This window comes from Bos indicus, chromosome 13 (genome assembly GCF_029378745.1).
Source record: "Bos indicus isolate NIAB-ARS_2022 breed Sahiwal x Tharparkar chromosome 13, NIAB-ARS_B.indTharparkar_mat_pri_1.0, whole genome shotgun sequence".
NCBI classification, from domain to species: domain Eukaryota; kingdom Metazoa; phylum Chordata; class Mammalia; order Artiodactyla; family Bovidae; genus Bos; species Bos indicus.
The window spans coordinates 35,303,458-35,320,243 of NC_091772.1; the positions used below are offsets into that span (position 1 = coordinate 35,303,458).

Here is a 16,786-nt window from a genome sequence, read left to right on the forward strand (position 1 = left end):
ACAGACAAGACATAGCAGCAGCCTAAATGTCCACTGACAGATGAACAGATAAAGATGATGTGATATACACTCACTCACACACACACACACACACACACACACTGGAATACTACTCAGCCAAAAAAAAAAGAACGAAATAATGCTATTTACACAACATAAATGGACCAAGGATTACCATGAAGTCAGAAGGAGAAAGATAAATATATGATACCACTTATATGTGGAATTTAAAATATGATACAAATAAACTTATTTATAAAACAGAAACAGACTCATAGACATAGAAAACAAACTTATGGTTACCAAAGGGTATGGGGATAGGGAAGGGATAAATTAGGAGTTTAGAATTAGCAGATACAAACTGCTATATATAAAATGAACAACAAGGTCCTAGTGTATAGCACAGATAACTATATTAAATATCCTGTGATAAACCATAATGGAAAAGAATATGCAGAAGAATAGACACAATATATGTATAATGGAGTCACTTTGCTGTACACCAGAAATGAACATGACACTGTAGATCAACTTATACTTCAATAAAAGCACTAAAAAAAATCTTCAGTTGTCTTTTGATTCTCTAAAGTATAAAATACTAACTTGAAAGATCATTGGTTTTTTATAACTGACTTATGTAATACTACACACAGAACCACAGACTCTGAGAACATATATATATACATGCCCTTTCCAAGTCAGCCTTTCCATTTTCATAAGATCTGCAAACCCACAGTAGTTATAACAGGAAATACATGCATGAGAAGAGCAGATCAACAGAAGGAAACAGACAATATAACTAGATGTAACTATAGGCATTTAATAGTTAATAAAATGAACTCTGCAAATTACTGTAGAAATGCTACTGAAAGAATGAGTCAAGTGGCCATCAAAAAAAGAAACTAGTCCAAAACCAAAATAAATTCAACACAGAGCAAAGACTTCAATAAAAAAGGTTTTGAACAATAAAATACCAGAATACAATGGGAGAATGTTTATACAATCATAAAGGATTCTCTAAGCATGACACAAAATTCCAGAACACACAAAAGAATATGAATGAATAAAAGTGAAAATCATCTTAAGGCCAAGCATATTTATTACTCGACAGAAGACAAATGAAGATAATAATACATGTCATATAAAGGGATAATGTCCCTAATTTATGAAGGGTTTACACAGAGCCGAATTCTACAAATGGCCAAAAACATTTGAATAAGAAATTAACAGAAGAAATAAAACTGAGCAAGAAACATAGTAAAAGATGTTCTTGTTTTCCAGAAACTAAGAGGAAATTAAAACAGCAATGAGGTTTTTTTTGATTATCAGTCTGGCAAAAACAAAAAGGCTGACAGGACCAGCTTTGATGGGTGAGGAGAAACACATCCATCCTGACAAGAGGAGTGTAAACTGAGACATACTTTTGGGACAACTTCAATATTGAAATAGCAAAACTCTGAATATGTAAAATTCTGATTAGTTACTAAAATCCTAGGAAATCACCCCAAAGGAATGCTAATACAAAGGAGCAGATTTACAAAGCTGTTCACTCACTGCAGCACTATTTGTGCGGTAGAATACCTTCTAAAACCTCTATCTAGCTTAAAGCCCTCTACCCTCAACCCACCCCTCTTCAAGAACTCATTCCTCCTGAAAGGATGAAGGCCCTGACAATGCATGTGGACCAGACAGGGTTGCTGACGTGAGCAGCATGGAGGCTCCCCTCACCACCCAGTGTTTCCACCAGGAACTGCAACTGAGGGGCAGAGGCTACCAGGTGAAATGGAACTCAGAAACTTTGGGGCAGGCACATGCTACACCACCAGGATGAAAAAGTAAAGAAAATCAAAGTGGGGTGGGGAAAGGAGAGTGAAGGGGAGGAAGATATTAAACAAAGCAAAACATGGAGAGAAACAGACCCTTTGTGGATTGTTGATAGTTTATACTTTAGTTCTAGTCTTTTCCCAGGACTCACCCACACTCCTGACTCCTGACTCCTGAGTTCTAGGATGCTTCCTCTACTTCTGTTTGTTTAAGCTGCTCTGGGTTGGTTTCTGTTACGCACAACCTAAGAATATCACCTACTATAGTTGGCAATAAAGCAGGAAAAAAGATACTGCTCCCTAACTAACGAAAAAGGACTGGTTATGAAATAAATTATGGTGCATTCATTCAATAGAATATTCTGCAGCCATTTTTTAAAAGGATACAGTAGATTGAAGCTAAGACATATTTATAGATTTAGTTATAATCTCTTCCTAACTGTCCTCAACTCTGGCTGAAGAATAAAACAAGTCCCGAGAATTACAAACCAAGGTGGGGTACCGAGACACACAGAGCACCAAGAGGAAGGAGAGGTTCATGACGGCATACAGCAATCAAAGAAGCTGCTTTATGGAGGATGAATTTAAAAGTAGTCCTGCTTTTTGTTGCTGTTAATTTATTTTTATTTATTTAAAAATTAAAATTAAAAAATGCTCCTGTTTTTCATTATATTTCTAAAAAGTTTCTATTAGCAAAGCTATTATAATCTTAAATAAGCACATATTTCAGAATATAAGTATATAACAACACTGCTTAAGTTAAACCTACATACAAAATTATGTCAAACTGTTTAGTAAGACTGAAGCACTGTCTTTTAAAATACTTTTTTAAAACACTGTCTTTTAAATAGCTCTTTAGTTCAGAAATCTAACATCCAACTAAGTTTCCAACTCCTTCCTCTACTTCCAACAGAAAAAAAACTGTTTCTTACTGTCTACCAATCCTCTCATTCTATGAGTTGGTTCTACAGCACCAATCCAGTTTTACAGCTAGGAAAATCAAGGCACAGAGAAGGTAAATAACTTACCCATTGTCACACAGCTGTAAGTAGAAGAATGATTAATCTGCAGTGTGGCTCCTGAGCCCAAGCTTTCACCATCACAACATATTGTTAGCCATGTTAATTATTTAATATAAAAATAACCTAATACAATTTAAGTGTCCCCGCCAGGAATTTAATACAACTTCAAGTATTAAAAGCATGTTCATCTTAGTAAGACTGATCTGTTTCACTGTGATGTGTTTTATATTCCTTGGCCAGTTTTGACTCTGTAATTACACACCAAGCAGATAGGCACCGTGTGGGATGAGAAAACGAACAGACTCGGTCCCTGTTCTGCCCACGCTTATGATACAGTGAGAGACACAGATCAACCACTCACTAAATGTAACCCAGGAGGAATCTAGAGACAGAAAGATGAGCAAGACACTGCAAAAAAGGAGTGATTAATTTTGACTGGAGCAAAAAAAAAATCAAGTATGGTTTTAAGAAGGTGGAATCAGAACTAGGACTTGCAAGCTGCTTAGGAATGGCAGTCAGGAATGGAAGGAAACAGCACTCCTCAATGAAGAGACATAACAATTGTTTCGTTGTTATCCACATCATAAAAGTGCCTTACAATTAGGTAATTAAGTGATATAACTGAAAAACTGGTGTGTGAAGATACAGAATGAGAAATTATCACTAAAATGAATTATGAAACAGATCATTTCAATTCTCTGTTAAAAAGAACAATTCTGAGTTTGTGGATGATCCAATCTGTGTTTTAAGGTAACTTCAGCAGAACCTGAGGGCTAGAATACCAAGGCATAATGCGAGGAATACGTGGAAAGCAAGATGTTGTTATAATCATTTAACTGAGAAGTTTTAAGGGACCCAGTGACTGCAGCTTTGAGGATGTAAATGAAGAGGCAGGCCTAAAAGATTAGCTTAGATTTCTTTGCTTAGGTGACAGCAAATATCAGGAAAGCTAAAATGCCACTAATTAACATGTGACACGTAAATAACTTTCATAAAAACTTAAGAATATTAACAAGGAGATTAAGATAAACTTTTGTTTTCAAAATGTTAAGTTTGATGTTTCAACTAGACAGTCACACAGAGATTATTAGTTTGAAATACATAAGAAAGAAAAGTCATAGAAACCTAAGATTGTACAAAAATGCAGAAGTTTTTCCAAATCAAAGTTGTAATTAAATTAAAGCCCCTCTTATACTGTTTGGGATGATACCAGACACACTGATTAACTTTACTCTGTCAGACATGCATGTTAATAAACTATAAATGGGATATAAAATCTCTAAACTGTAAATGGAAAGAAGGTAAGGGATGAAAGGGCAGAATAAAGAAAGAATTCAACAGGAGGAAGAAAGGAAGGAAAAGCAAAGGAAAAGCATAGAAAATAGGAAATAAAAAATTAAACAGTAGAAATAAAATCAAATTTTACCAGTAATAATAAATAAAAAGACTCAAAGATTGGACTAAAAGCATAAAATTCAGTGATTTACTATTTATACCCAAAATATAACAACGTATGTTATGTTGCTGAGAGAAATATCAACAGTCTCAGAAAGAGCCTCTTGATGAGGATGAAAGACTGAAAAAGCTGACTTAAAACTCAACATACAGAAAACTAAGATCATGGCATCCTGTCCCATCACTTGATGGCAAATAGATGGGGAAAAAGTGGAAACAGTGATGGATTTTCTTTTCTCAGGCTCCAAAACCACTGCAGAGTATGACTGCAGCCATGAAATTAAAACATGCTTGCTCCTTGGAAGGAAAGCTATGACAAACCTAGATAGCATATTAAAAGCAGAGATACCACTTTGCCGACAAAGGTCCATCCAGTCAAAGCTATGGTTTTTCCAGCAGTCATGTATGGATGTGAGAGTTGGACCATAAAGAAGACAGCACCAAAGAACTGATGCTTCTGAACTGTGGTGTTGGGAGAAGACTCTTGAGAGTCCCCTGGACACTAAGATCATCAAATCAGTCAATCCTAAAGGAAATCAACTCTGAAAATTCATTAGAAGGACTAACGCTGAAGTTGAAGCTCCAATACTGTGGCCATCTGATGCGAAGAGCTTCAGTTTAGTTGCTCAGTTGTGTCTGAATCTTTGCGACCTTGTGGACTGCAGCACGCCAGGCCTTCCTGTCCGTCACCAACTCCCAGAGTTTACTCAAACTCATGTTCATTGAGTCAGTGATGCCATCCAACCATCTCATCCTCTGCAGTTCCCTTCTCCTCCCTCATTCAATCTTTCCCAGCATCAGGGTCTTTTCAGATGAGTCAGTTCTTCACATAAGGTGGCTGAAGTACTAGAGCTTCAGCTTCAGCATCAGTCCTTCCAATGAATATTCAGGACTGATTTCCTTTAGGATGGACTGGTTGGATCTCCTTGCAGCCCAAGGGACTCTCAAGAGTCTTCTCCAACACCACAGTTCAAAAGCATCAGTTCTTTGATGCTCAGCTTTCTTTACAGTCCAACTCTCACATCCATACATGACTACTGGAAAAACCATAGCTTCTCATTGGAAAAGACCCTGATGCTGCGAAAGATTGAGAGCAGGAGAAGGGGCAACAGAGAATGAGATGGTTGGATGGCATCACTGACTCAATGGACATGAGTGTGAGCAAGCTCCAGGAGACAGTGAAGGACAGGGAAGCCTGGCATAATGCAGTCCATTGGGTCTCAAAGAGTCAGATATGACTTAGCAACTGAACAAAAATGTGAAAGCTGAAAATAGTGATACAGAAGAAGGTTTCTGAGACAGATAACAAGGGGCCATCTTAATAAACAAAAAAGAATTCAAAGAAAAGGCATTTACAGAGATGATGGACATAACAATGATAAATGAACAACCCGATAAAAAGGTAACGAGTCGCCAGTCCAGGTTCAATGCACAATACTGGATGCTTGGGGCTGGTGCACTGGGACGACCCAGAGGGATGGTATGGGGAGGGAGGAGGGAGGAGGGTTCAGGATGGGGAACACATGTATACCTGTGGTGGATTCATTTCGTTATTTGGCAAAACCAATACAATATTGTAAAGTTTAAAAATAAAATAAAATAAAAAATAAATAATCATACACTTAAATGTAGCTAACATAGTCTTTGAATACAATAAAAATCAGAAGAATTCTGAGAAATGAATAAAAGCAAATAACATGAGATGTAAAAAGTATTTCAGTAACTATGTTATGCAGATAAAACGATTAGTTAATATACACATAATCTGAAAAACACAGTAAGTAACCTTGGTCTATCCAAAAAATTTCTCAACCCCTGAAAGGAACAAACATTTTATTACATGTTTAAGATGTTCACAAAAAATGACCACATATTAGACTAATGCAAAGATGTTACAATTCCAAAGAAGCAGTATCAAATAGACTTTACTCTGTAACCACACTGCCTCTTAAGCTTAGAAATCAAGTTATAATTTTATTAAGTCCAAAGATTTCCTTTATTTCTTCTAATAATTTTAACTTTGTGATTTAAAGAAATGCAGTTACCTTTTGAGCAGTAAATTTTCCAATTTCATCTAGATCCAAAAACATGTCCAAATCACATCCTAGTTTCCCAAAACTATTCACCGAGGAGCCAAAGGGTCTGACTGCACAGTCTGGAAAGTATGCAGCCGCTACATCTTCAATGAGAGAGCAGGTGAGATATCGAAGCCTGGTGTTCTCCTCTGTGAGCTGGAATTCCCTCAAGAGAGTGTTCAGCTGATCATCTACCTAGCTGGCCAAAACAAAACAACAAAACACAGAAAATGTTCAGGTCATGTTGCATAATGGTCATATTATTTCAGATATTTGATGGCTTAGGAGACTGACTTTAAAAATACACAATCTTTTTACATTGAGCCTTATTATAAATGCCCTTTAAAAAGTACTGAGGAATGAGGAAGGATACCAGCAAAATAAAAATTGGCTAGAATTAAAACTACGACTTTTCTTAGGCACTGAGTATAAAGTATTGTTTAAGGAAAATGAAAACAGTAAAGTGCTCTAGTAGAGGAGGTAGAAACCACCACAAAGCTGGACATTTAAAGGGAGTTGCAGGGGAGAGGAGAGCCAATGTTCAAGGCAAGAAACACTAGAAAGCAGCAAAGTTTCAGGAATGAAGGCCCACGATCCCCCAGTTTCTTAGAACAACAGTCCTGGATGTTTCCTAGGAAACTGGTGCTAAAATGACCATACCATGAAGGTGCATGCTGCTGCTGCTGCTAAGTCGCTTCAGTCGTGTTCGACTCTGCGACCCCATAGACGGCAGCCCACCAGGCTTCCCCGTCCCTGGGATTCTCCAGGCAAGAACGCTGGAGTGGGTTGCCATTTCCTTCTCCAATGCATGAAAGAGAAAAGTGAAAGTGAAGTCGCTCAGTCGTGTCCGACTCTTAGTGACCCCATGGACTACAGCCCACCAGGCTCCTCCGTCCATGGATTTTCCAGGCAAGAGTACTGGAGTGGGGTGCCATTGCCTTCTCCGATGAAGGTGCATGCTGAAGCTTAAATATTCATATTTAAAATAAAAACCACAGCCTTAAAGGCCCACAAAGTAGAGGAAATATAAAAGGTTAGAAGTTTTAAAAACTAGAAAAATCAATACCCCCAAATAATATATTTTGATAAATAAAACCATAAAGAGGTTCTTGAAAAGAACTAGCTAAATCTTTGACAAGTCTGTAAGAAAAACCAAAACTAATATAAACATCATGGTATCCGGTCCCATAGCTTCATGGCAAATAAAAGGGGAAACAATGGAAACAGTGACAGACTTTATTTTCTTGGGCTCCAAAATGACTGCAGATGGTGACTGCAGCCATGAAATTAAAAGACACTTTCTTCTTGGAAAAAAGGCTCTGACCAACCTAGACAGCATATTAAAAAGCAGAAACATTATTTGGCCAACAAAGGTCCGTATAGTTACAGCTACGGTTTTTCCAGTAGTCATGTACAGATATGAGAGTTGGACCATAAAGAAGGCTAAGGGCCAAAGAATTGATGCTTTCAAACTGTGGTGTTGGAGAAGACTCTTGAAAGTCCCTTGGACAGTAAGGAGATCAAACCAGTCAATCCTAAAGGAAATCAGTCCTGAATGTTCATCAGAAGGACTGAGGCTGAAGCTGAAGCACCAATACTTTAGCCACCTGATGCGAAGAGGCAACTCATTGGAAAAGACTCTGATGCTGGGAAAGACTGAAGGCAAGAGGAGAAGGGGTTGACAGAGGATGAGATGGTGGCATCACCAACTCAATGGACATGAGCTTGAGCAAATTCCGGGAGATGGTAAAGGACAGGGAAACCTGGCCTGCTGCAGTCCCCGGGGTCACAAAGAGTCAGACACAACTGAGCGACTGGCCAGCAACTGCAAACATTATCAGAGCAGGAAAAAAAGAGATAAAACCAGAAATAAGATCTTTTAGTTTACAAAAAGAATGTCATATACAATTGTATGTCATGTTGACAAGAGAGAGAAAACTAGAATAATCCAAAGGCCCAAAACTTTGGAAGAATGTGATTACTTCTTATGATCACAAATGGTGCATCAGGTAAGGAGTGGGGAAGGATTGATTTTACTTTTCACTCGGTCAGTATCTCTGTAATTTGAATATTTAATAATATTTGATAATAAAAACTTAAAATGTACAAAACAAGTCAAATACACATATATCAAGCTGGGGAAGTATACCTAAAAACTTACACTTTCTGCACAACAAAGTAACTGATAAAGCTTCTTGCTTGAAGGAGAAGACTGGTTACTACATTGAATGCTTGACAGTTCAGAAGTCTGGTTTAATGAATTTCTCAATTTTAAATTTAAATAACGTGACTTGAATGGAATTGCAGCCTCTGGGCCCAGGCTTGGAGTCCGGGTAATATTCTGCAACGAAGTTACACTTTCCTTCTGACAAAATTCTACAGCAGCGTAAAGACCCTATATCAAAAACATAAGAATAGAACATATTCCTAAATACTATTAATATTTTTAAACTAAAAGTGTTTTAGTTCATATTTCCAAGCAATTATCACAACATGAAAAACGTTCATTGTTAAAATCTACAATGGTATGCACACAAGCAATGGTTTTAAACCATTATAAGCAGATTAACAAAAGGAACACTATAAAATGGTATGAGTTAAGTGAAGCTGAAAATAATGCTGACACAGAAAATTAAAAGGTAAAAAAGGACCTCCCACTGGCTCCAATGCCTAAGATAATGGAATGATTTAAAGTAGTCAAATTATGATTCGGTTATAATTCTGCTTATAATTCTGTAATACTCCTATAAGGACTTCTCATATTAAAAAAAAACCTCATTAAAGAAATTTAGATAAAGAAAGCTGTAGGATATTAACAGAAAATATCACTTTACCATGTGGCAGAGGCAAGAGAGCAAAAAATAACTAAAAAAAATATACATGACTGTTCAGTCAGACCGTTTCTCAAATACTTACAAAACTTTCATAGAAGAAGTGGCTGTTAATAGGTCCGTGCTGGGATAAGAACTTGAGAAACTTTTTCTCATTGATTTTGTCTGGGCAGTGGATCAACACAGTCCGCTGGGCCTGCTCTCGTCTCTCGTTTTGCACCTCAGAGAATCTCTTTTTTGGAGTCCTGTCTTCAGAGCCTATGAATGAGACAAAGACATTACCAACACACACGTAAAATTTAAAGCGTCTCTTGATAAGGATATAAAGACTGTACACTTGGCTACAGTCAACTTTATCCTAACCTCATCTTATTTCTTCTCCTCCTTTATCAAGGTGAAGTGCTCTACCATTTCCTTGTGTTTACCACTCACCTTTCCACTGTTTTGATTGACTATATTCAATGAATAGCGCTAAAAAGGGAGTGTTCCACAAAATTTTCAAAGTAAAACCACTTTTATAAATACACACATAAGAAGTCTATATAAGCTGTAACATTTCAAAGTCTAAAAGAAATACTTTCAAGCCTGAGTGCAATGAAACAAAGGTGCCAAAGTCCCTTTTATAAAATAATCTTTTTAGCAAAGTCTTCTTCTTGCTGTGCTCCCAGTCTGGTCTCAGCCCCATGGCCTGAGTTTGAGGCTCCCAGCACCTTGGCCCCTTCTCACCCACGTCGCTTCCGCCACCTCCTCCTCCTCCACACTGCGCACCTACAGTGCTCTCCACACGACACCATCACACAGTGAACTTTCACAGCCTCTCTCTCTGGCTGCAATGCCCACCTTCTCATTTTCTGTCTCACAAACTCCCATTCATCCTGCAAATTGGGCTCAGGTCTGTGACTCTTCTTGGCAGAATCGCCTCCACTCTGCAATACCTCACTTCAACATCTCTGGAAGAATGTCAGTCACAGTGTTGTATTTACTTTAACAACACAGAAGAGGACCTGTCTTCCGTCCTTAGGACAGGGATGACCTCAGTCTACTGACAGCCTTTCCACCTGGTCCCTATTTTCTTCTTTTTTTAATGGTCCAAGTTTTTCCCATCCACTTCTCCAGTTGTAATTACCACCTCAATCTTCTTGTTGCTGATATTTACTGACTCTACACTGATGTTCAACTGCTAATTGTAAAAGTAAAATCAAACTGCAAAATTTCATAGAGTAAATGTATAAATCCTCCTCCAGTTCTGACACCCAAGTATTAAGTGTGATACTTTTCCAGACATTTTCAAGGCATATATAAACATATACATCTGTACCTCTCCAGAGATAAACATTTTTCACATAACGAAATTACTGAAAATGTACTGTACATTCTGTTCTGTAATACGTTTTTAAATATTTAATACACTGTCATATCTTTTCACATCAGTAGATATATATTTACCTCATTTTAAAAATAATTGCATAAGTATTCTTGGATATTTATGGTAATTTAATTAATCCTCTACGATAAATATTTAGATGGCTTATCACTATCACGAGCAACACTGCAATGTCATCAGTATACAATGTCTTTGCACTTTTATGCAAGTATTTGCCTGCAGTTGGACTACTGAGGAGGAACAGAAACTGAATTTGAGAAGGAGATCGAGAAGTTTGATGAATGATGGAGAAACATGCTTGAAAAGACAGGAGGTAAGGGGGGAAGGCAGGGTCTACAGGACTAACAGCTCTGGCCTTCAACAACAGAAGGTATGAATGATGCAGACAGAACAAAGGCATGAAAGAGGGGTCAGAAAGTTCAGGTAATGTAAGTTCATTACCTTGTAAAAAGGCTTGTCAAATGTACAAAGAACACAAAGTTGGAAGGAAAAAGTAGTAAGTGCCAATATTCTAAGACAGATTCAAATTTGCAGTGGTCGTGATAACAATCTGATAAGCAAAAACACAGAGAATACTGTCCTTCATTTAGAATCAAAAACAACATAAACACAGAAGCACATAATGGGGGTGGGGTGGGAGGAGGGGAGGGATCAGCTAGCAGTAGATGTATAAAAGAAGAACAAAAGTGTGATTTGATGAAAGTTCAATATAAGCCAAGGGAATGTATTAACTTCTGGGGTGAGAATGGGGAGAAGATAGATATAGATATAAAATCCAAGTTCAAGGGGTACCGTCACTTTTTCACTATTCACTGGTCAGGCCACATGTAGAGTACATGCTCTGCTCCAGACATTAGGGATCTGAAGGATGCTGATTAACCAGAGAGCATCTGGAAAGAAGTAATCAAAGGTCTAAAACTCTGGTAGGGAAGCACTGCAAAGAAAGTAGGGATTTACAACCTGGAACAAACCAACGAGAACGCGACAGCTGCCCTTCCACTGGGGCAGCACTTTCCAGTTTTCACAAAAACACTCTCTTCTGAATCTCATAATAACCTTTTGAGATAGACAAGGTAAGTATCATTAATGATGAAAAAACAAATCAAACATCTAGCAAGCTGGGTAGCCTCCTGAAGAGCTTAGCTGCTTCTTGGTTGCCTGACACATGTCCCCTGTTCTGGTAACACACAACCCTGTCTGTGAGATTGTAGGGGGTGGCTGTCAATAGCTATCTTCCCATACATGTGCCCACGCCCCACTAGGCGGGCCAGGACTCTCAAATGATTTGAAATAGCGCCTCTTGGTCCAGTAGGTGAGGGTGGTGGGGTGGGATGGGGTGATGATCAAAAACTCTTTCTTAGGATCTTTGAAATTCAGGCAAAAGATTATTCTCCCACAGGACAAAGTTGCAAGCTACTAGTGGCCATTCCTCCCCCCCTCACCATTAACAACCTGTAGAAGAAGAACCTGAGATAAAGAGGCCGCCACAAGAACAGCAGAGGAAATAACTCACTCTCATCACATCCATCCAGGTGACCTTAAAGCAGTCATGTCTCCTTCTGGAGTTTGGTTACATGGTTGGTGGATCCTCCCTTTAATTTGAGTTAGTTTCTGTCATCTGCACCCAGAGTCCTGAACAATACAAATTCTTGTTCTTAAATCAGGGTTCTTTCCATTTCTCACATGAAAGCTATGTCAAAACTAAGACCAACAGGGAAATGGGAAATTAGTAGCTTTAGCTCATTATAAATATTTTCCAGCCATCAGAGCCTCATCAAAAATGAACTGACTTTTTTATGAAATAGTGTGTTCCTTGTTATTAGAAAATGTAACTAGCAAAGCTTTGGCAATGAGTTCTCGCACTGAGTGAATAACTCAACTGGGTATTTCTCAATTTTCTTCTAATTATAAAATTACATAGAATAATCACCTTCTTCTCTTTAAAAACAGAAAAGCAATTCAAATGAGAATTTTGTTACTTGTTATGCCTCACAAGAATTTCTAAATATTTAGCCAGTTATATTACCCTAATGATACAAAATGAAACACATTTCTTAAGGAAAACACAAAAGTTCTACTAAATGAAGCCTTGGAATCAGAAGGGTTTATTCTTACCTTTGCCACTGAATAGCTGAATGAGTTTGAACCACTTACTCACCACCTGGACAAACTTGTTTCTGTATCTATAAAATGGACTAATAATTCCTTCCAAACTGAGTTCACACAGTTCTGTATCTCAAAGAGCATATGAAAATACTCTAAAATTAAGCCGCTATGCTGCTGCTGCTAAGTCGCTTCAGTCGTGTCCAACTCTGTGCAACCCCATAGACGGCAGCCCACCAGGCTCCCCGTCTCTGGGATTCTCCAGGCAAGAACACTGGAGTAGGTTGCCATTTCCTTCTCCAATGCATGAAAGTGAAAAGTGAAAGTGAAGTCGCTCAGTCGTGTCCGACTCTTATCGACCCCATGGACTGCAGCCTACCAGGCTCCTCTGTCCATGGGATCTTCCAGGCAAGAGTACTGGAGTGGGCTGCCATTGCCTTCTCCATAGTCATGTTAAATTATAATAGCTTCTTTGGCAGAAGTCTTACTTAAATTTTGAGTCACTTAAAGAGATTCTAACAGAAGCAGTTTCTACTACACACAACCCAATCAGCATTTCAATGAACTGTCATATTAAGCAATATTTCCCACTCACTGTCAATGAGTCTCTCAAACAGTCTGATGAGGACCGCAACCCTATCATTTATTTTAGGGAAAAACACTTTCCTGGTGTAGCATGTTTTAGAGTTGTTTCCAGAAATAATTTCATATCTTAAAATTCCAGCTCCAAGAAATGGTAAAATCAACATATTTTGTTTAACAGCGGGACTCGAGGTATAAATTAACTGAGCTGCAAACCACTCAGCACCTTGGGCCTCTGTCTACATCTCTAAAATGGAAACAATTATACATTTCTTGCTAGATTGCTTTAAGAATTATAAACAGCGTATACGCATCTCTTAGGTTTCAAGAAGGGTGGCTGGACTTCTGAACACACCAACACATAAACTTAAAACTCCTGCTGTTCCAGCCCCTGCAGGTCTGTTAACCAGGCTGATTTTGTTCAAACTGGCCAGAAGAATAAAGCAAAAGGCAGTAACTTCAGAAGCAGAGCCTCCACTGGAGGACCAGGGATCCCAGTTACTCATTCATCAAGGCATCGCTCGGCCTCCATGAGCAACTTGTGAGCATCAAAATCAGTTACATTTGTGAGCTAGGAAGCTACCGAAAAAGGAACTGTGGAATCACTACCATTACTGGCAACAATGTTTCGCCAAACTGTCAAACACTGGCAAACTGTGTTCCTGGCCTGCAAACGAGCCTTGAACGACTTCACTGCTGGACACGGAGTCCCCGAAGGCAGAAATGTCACAAACCCCGCTACGACCACGAGCCACGACGGCGGCTCTAGATTCCCCGAACGCGGTCAGACGAGGTCGGGACACCTCTCCGATGGCCAAAGGCTCCTCGGCCGCTTCCACAGGTCAAGCGCCCGCCCGCGACTCCAGACTCTTCCTCCTGCCCTGGCCCGAGGCAGATCGCGGCTACAGCCCCGGCACCACACCTGTCTCCGCGCTCCCCGAGGACTGCTCTTCCCTCCTGAGGCCTGCGGCCACCGTTCCTGGGCAACTGAGAAGCCTGCGAAGAGGGCGCTGGACTTGGCTTCTCTGAACGCGCAGGGACAAACGGGTCAACAGCCCCACGCTGCAAGCCGCCATTGTCAAAGCGGCAGAAGCACGAACGAAGGGGCGCCGGGCTTCCGCGCATGCGCGCTGAGGCGAAAAGGATAGGAAGCCTAGAGGGTCAAACTAAGCAAAGGACGTTTCCCTTAGATAATAAGATGCGGCTTGAATAAAGATGCCTGAGCTTTCTGACATGTTTTAATATTTCCACTCTCCCGCGGTTCTCTGAAAAAAGACGCTGAAGAGAACTAGCAGGCGACTTACTCTTTTACATTGAAAATAGAACCAGAGACGGGGGCATGAGGAAGAGGCGCTGACTTGGGAATCTAAGAATATAATAAATTCGACACTTTTTCTTTCCCTGGTGGCCCAGAGGTTAAACTATTTGCCTGGAATGAGGGACACCCGGGTTCGATCCCTGGGTCGGGAATATCCCCTGGAGAAGGGAATGGCAACCCACTCTAGTACTCTTGCCTGGAGAATCCCATGGAGGGAGGAGCCTGGTAGGCTACAGTCCATGGGGTCGCAGAGTCGGACACGACTGAGCGACTTCACTTCAAGCCCTTGACGTGTGTTGACTTTTTAAATTCTTACAACAGCCCTGTGACGTAAGAACTCTTACTATGCCCATTTATTTATGGGGAAGTTAAGGCTTAGAGAAGTTAAGTAACATTCCTAAAGTTCTACAGCCAGACTGGGAAAGAAATAGAAGTAAACCTAGGTTTCACAGTAGGGTTTCCCTTCCTCCCTCCCTCTCTCGCTCCCTCCCTGTCATTTTTTGGTAAAATTTCCATTGCGATTTAATTCATATACTACAAAATACACCCCTTTGCTGCTGCTGCTAAGTCACTTCAGTCGTGTCCGACTCTGTGCGACCCCCATAGACGGCAGCCCACCAGGCTCCCCCGTCCCTGGGATTCTCCAGGCAAGAACACTGGAGTGGGTTGCCATTTCCTTCTCCAATGCAGGAAAGTGAAAAGTGAAAGTGAAGTCGTTCAGTCGTGTCTGACCCTCAGCGATCCCATGGACTGCAGCCTACCAGGCTCCTCCACCCATGGGATTTTTCAGGCAAGAGTACTGGAGTGGGGTGCCATTGCTACACCCCTTTAGGTGCATCATTCAGTGATTTTTAGTATATTCACGAAAATGGACACCAATCACCGTTATTTTTAGAAACACTTTCATTACCTCCAAAAGAAACCTTGTGCCCCTGTCAGCTACCACCCCTAACCACCACACTCCCCCCAGCACTAAATAACCACTTATCTACTCTGTGTGTCTATGGAACTGCCTTTCTGGACATTTCATATACATGGAATCATATGAGATTTTTTTTTTTTTTTTGGTCACTAGCTTCTTTCACAGGATATAATCATTTCAAGGTTGACCCACGTTGTAGCATCTATCTCACCTTATTTCTTTCTGTGGCAGAATAATATTCCATTGTGTGACTATGCCACAAGTGGGTATCCAGTCATCACTTCATGGGCCTTTGGGTTGTCTCCACCTTTTTGTTACTATAAATAATGCTGCTATGAATTTTCATGTATAAGTTTTTGTGTGAGCATGTGTTTTCACTTCTCTTGGATACATACCTAGGAGTGGAATTGGTGGGTCATGTGTTTAACTTTTTGAGGAACTGTAGGCTATTTTCCATAGCTGCTGAATCATATTCATTCTCACAACTAGTTTATGAGTGTTCCAGTTTCTCTACATTCTTGTCAATACTCCTTATTATCTGTTTTATTTATTTATTCCATTCTATTTTTGTTCAATAGAATTCTAATTATAAAAAGTTTTTAGACTAAGTATGTCCACACATTAATTTAGCCATTTAAAAATTAAATGTAGAATTCTTGAAGGATAGTGTTTTATTTTTTAAACTGTGTGGTGGGGCTATAATTGTTCATTGGATCAGAATTCTTCTTACCATACACATGTTTATAAATGTTATTTTGTATCTACTCAATATTTAATACAAAGTTACATTCATGTCATTGAGTATTTTCTTGTTAATGACTGCTCTTTTGGAAAGTCCAGTGCATATACATTTTGGTCAATAAGTTGGTGATTCTGGTTAGCTGAGGTCAGTTCATTCAGGCTTCTCTATGTCTATCAATAATTTACCCACACATTGCTAAGGAATAGGTAGATGGGGGAGGGAAGGAATGGGAGGTTGGGACTGACAGATGCAAACTATTATATATAGAATGGATAAACAACAAGGTCCCATTGTATGGTACAGGGAACCATATTCAATTCCTGTGGTTATTATAGTGGAAAAGAGTATGAAAAAAGAATATATATATATATATATATATATATATATAACTGAATCATTTTTGCTGAAATTGAAAACCAGCAGAAATTAACACAACATTATAACTCAATTATATGTCAATTAAAAAATGTTGCTCCCATAGATTCTCTCAAACATGGGTAAAAAGAGCCAAACTTTGAAGTATTATGAA

At 39.3% G+C, this 16,786-nt stretch overlaps 1 protein-coding gene across 2 annotated transcripts in view; it reads right to left on the reverse strand.

Moving 5' to 3' along the window:
- Positions 1–14,386, reverse strand: part of MTPAP (mitochondrial poly(A) polymerase) — a 30,664-nt gene extending 16,278 nt beyond the window's left edge. The window contains exons 1-4 of one of the 2 annotated variants that reach the window (XM_019973167.2): positions 14,198–14,386; positions 9,292–9,464; positions 8,537–8,770; positions 6,346–6,570 (exon numbers count right to left, since the gene is read on the reverse strand). In XM_019973167.2, the coding sequence (XP_019828726.2) occupies positions 6,346–6,570; positions 8,537–8,770; positions 9,292–9,464; positions 14,198–14,351 (786 nt within the window). In that variant the 5' untranslated portion in view covers positions 14,352–14,386. Of the gene's footprint in view, positions 1–6,345; positions 6,571–8,536; positions 8,771–9,291; positions 9,465–13,630; positions 13,875–14,197 lie in introns of those variants that run through there. The other variant, XM_019973168.2, reaches the window with a different exon arrangement.
- Between the last annotated feature and the right edge of the window lie 2,400 nt (positions 14,387–16,786).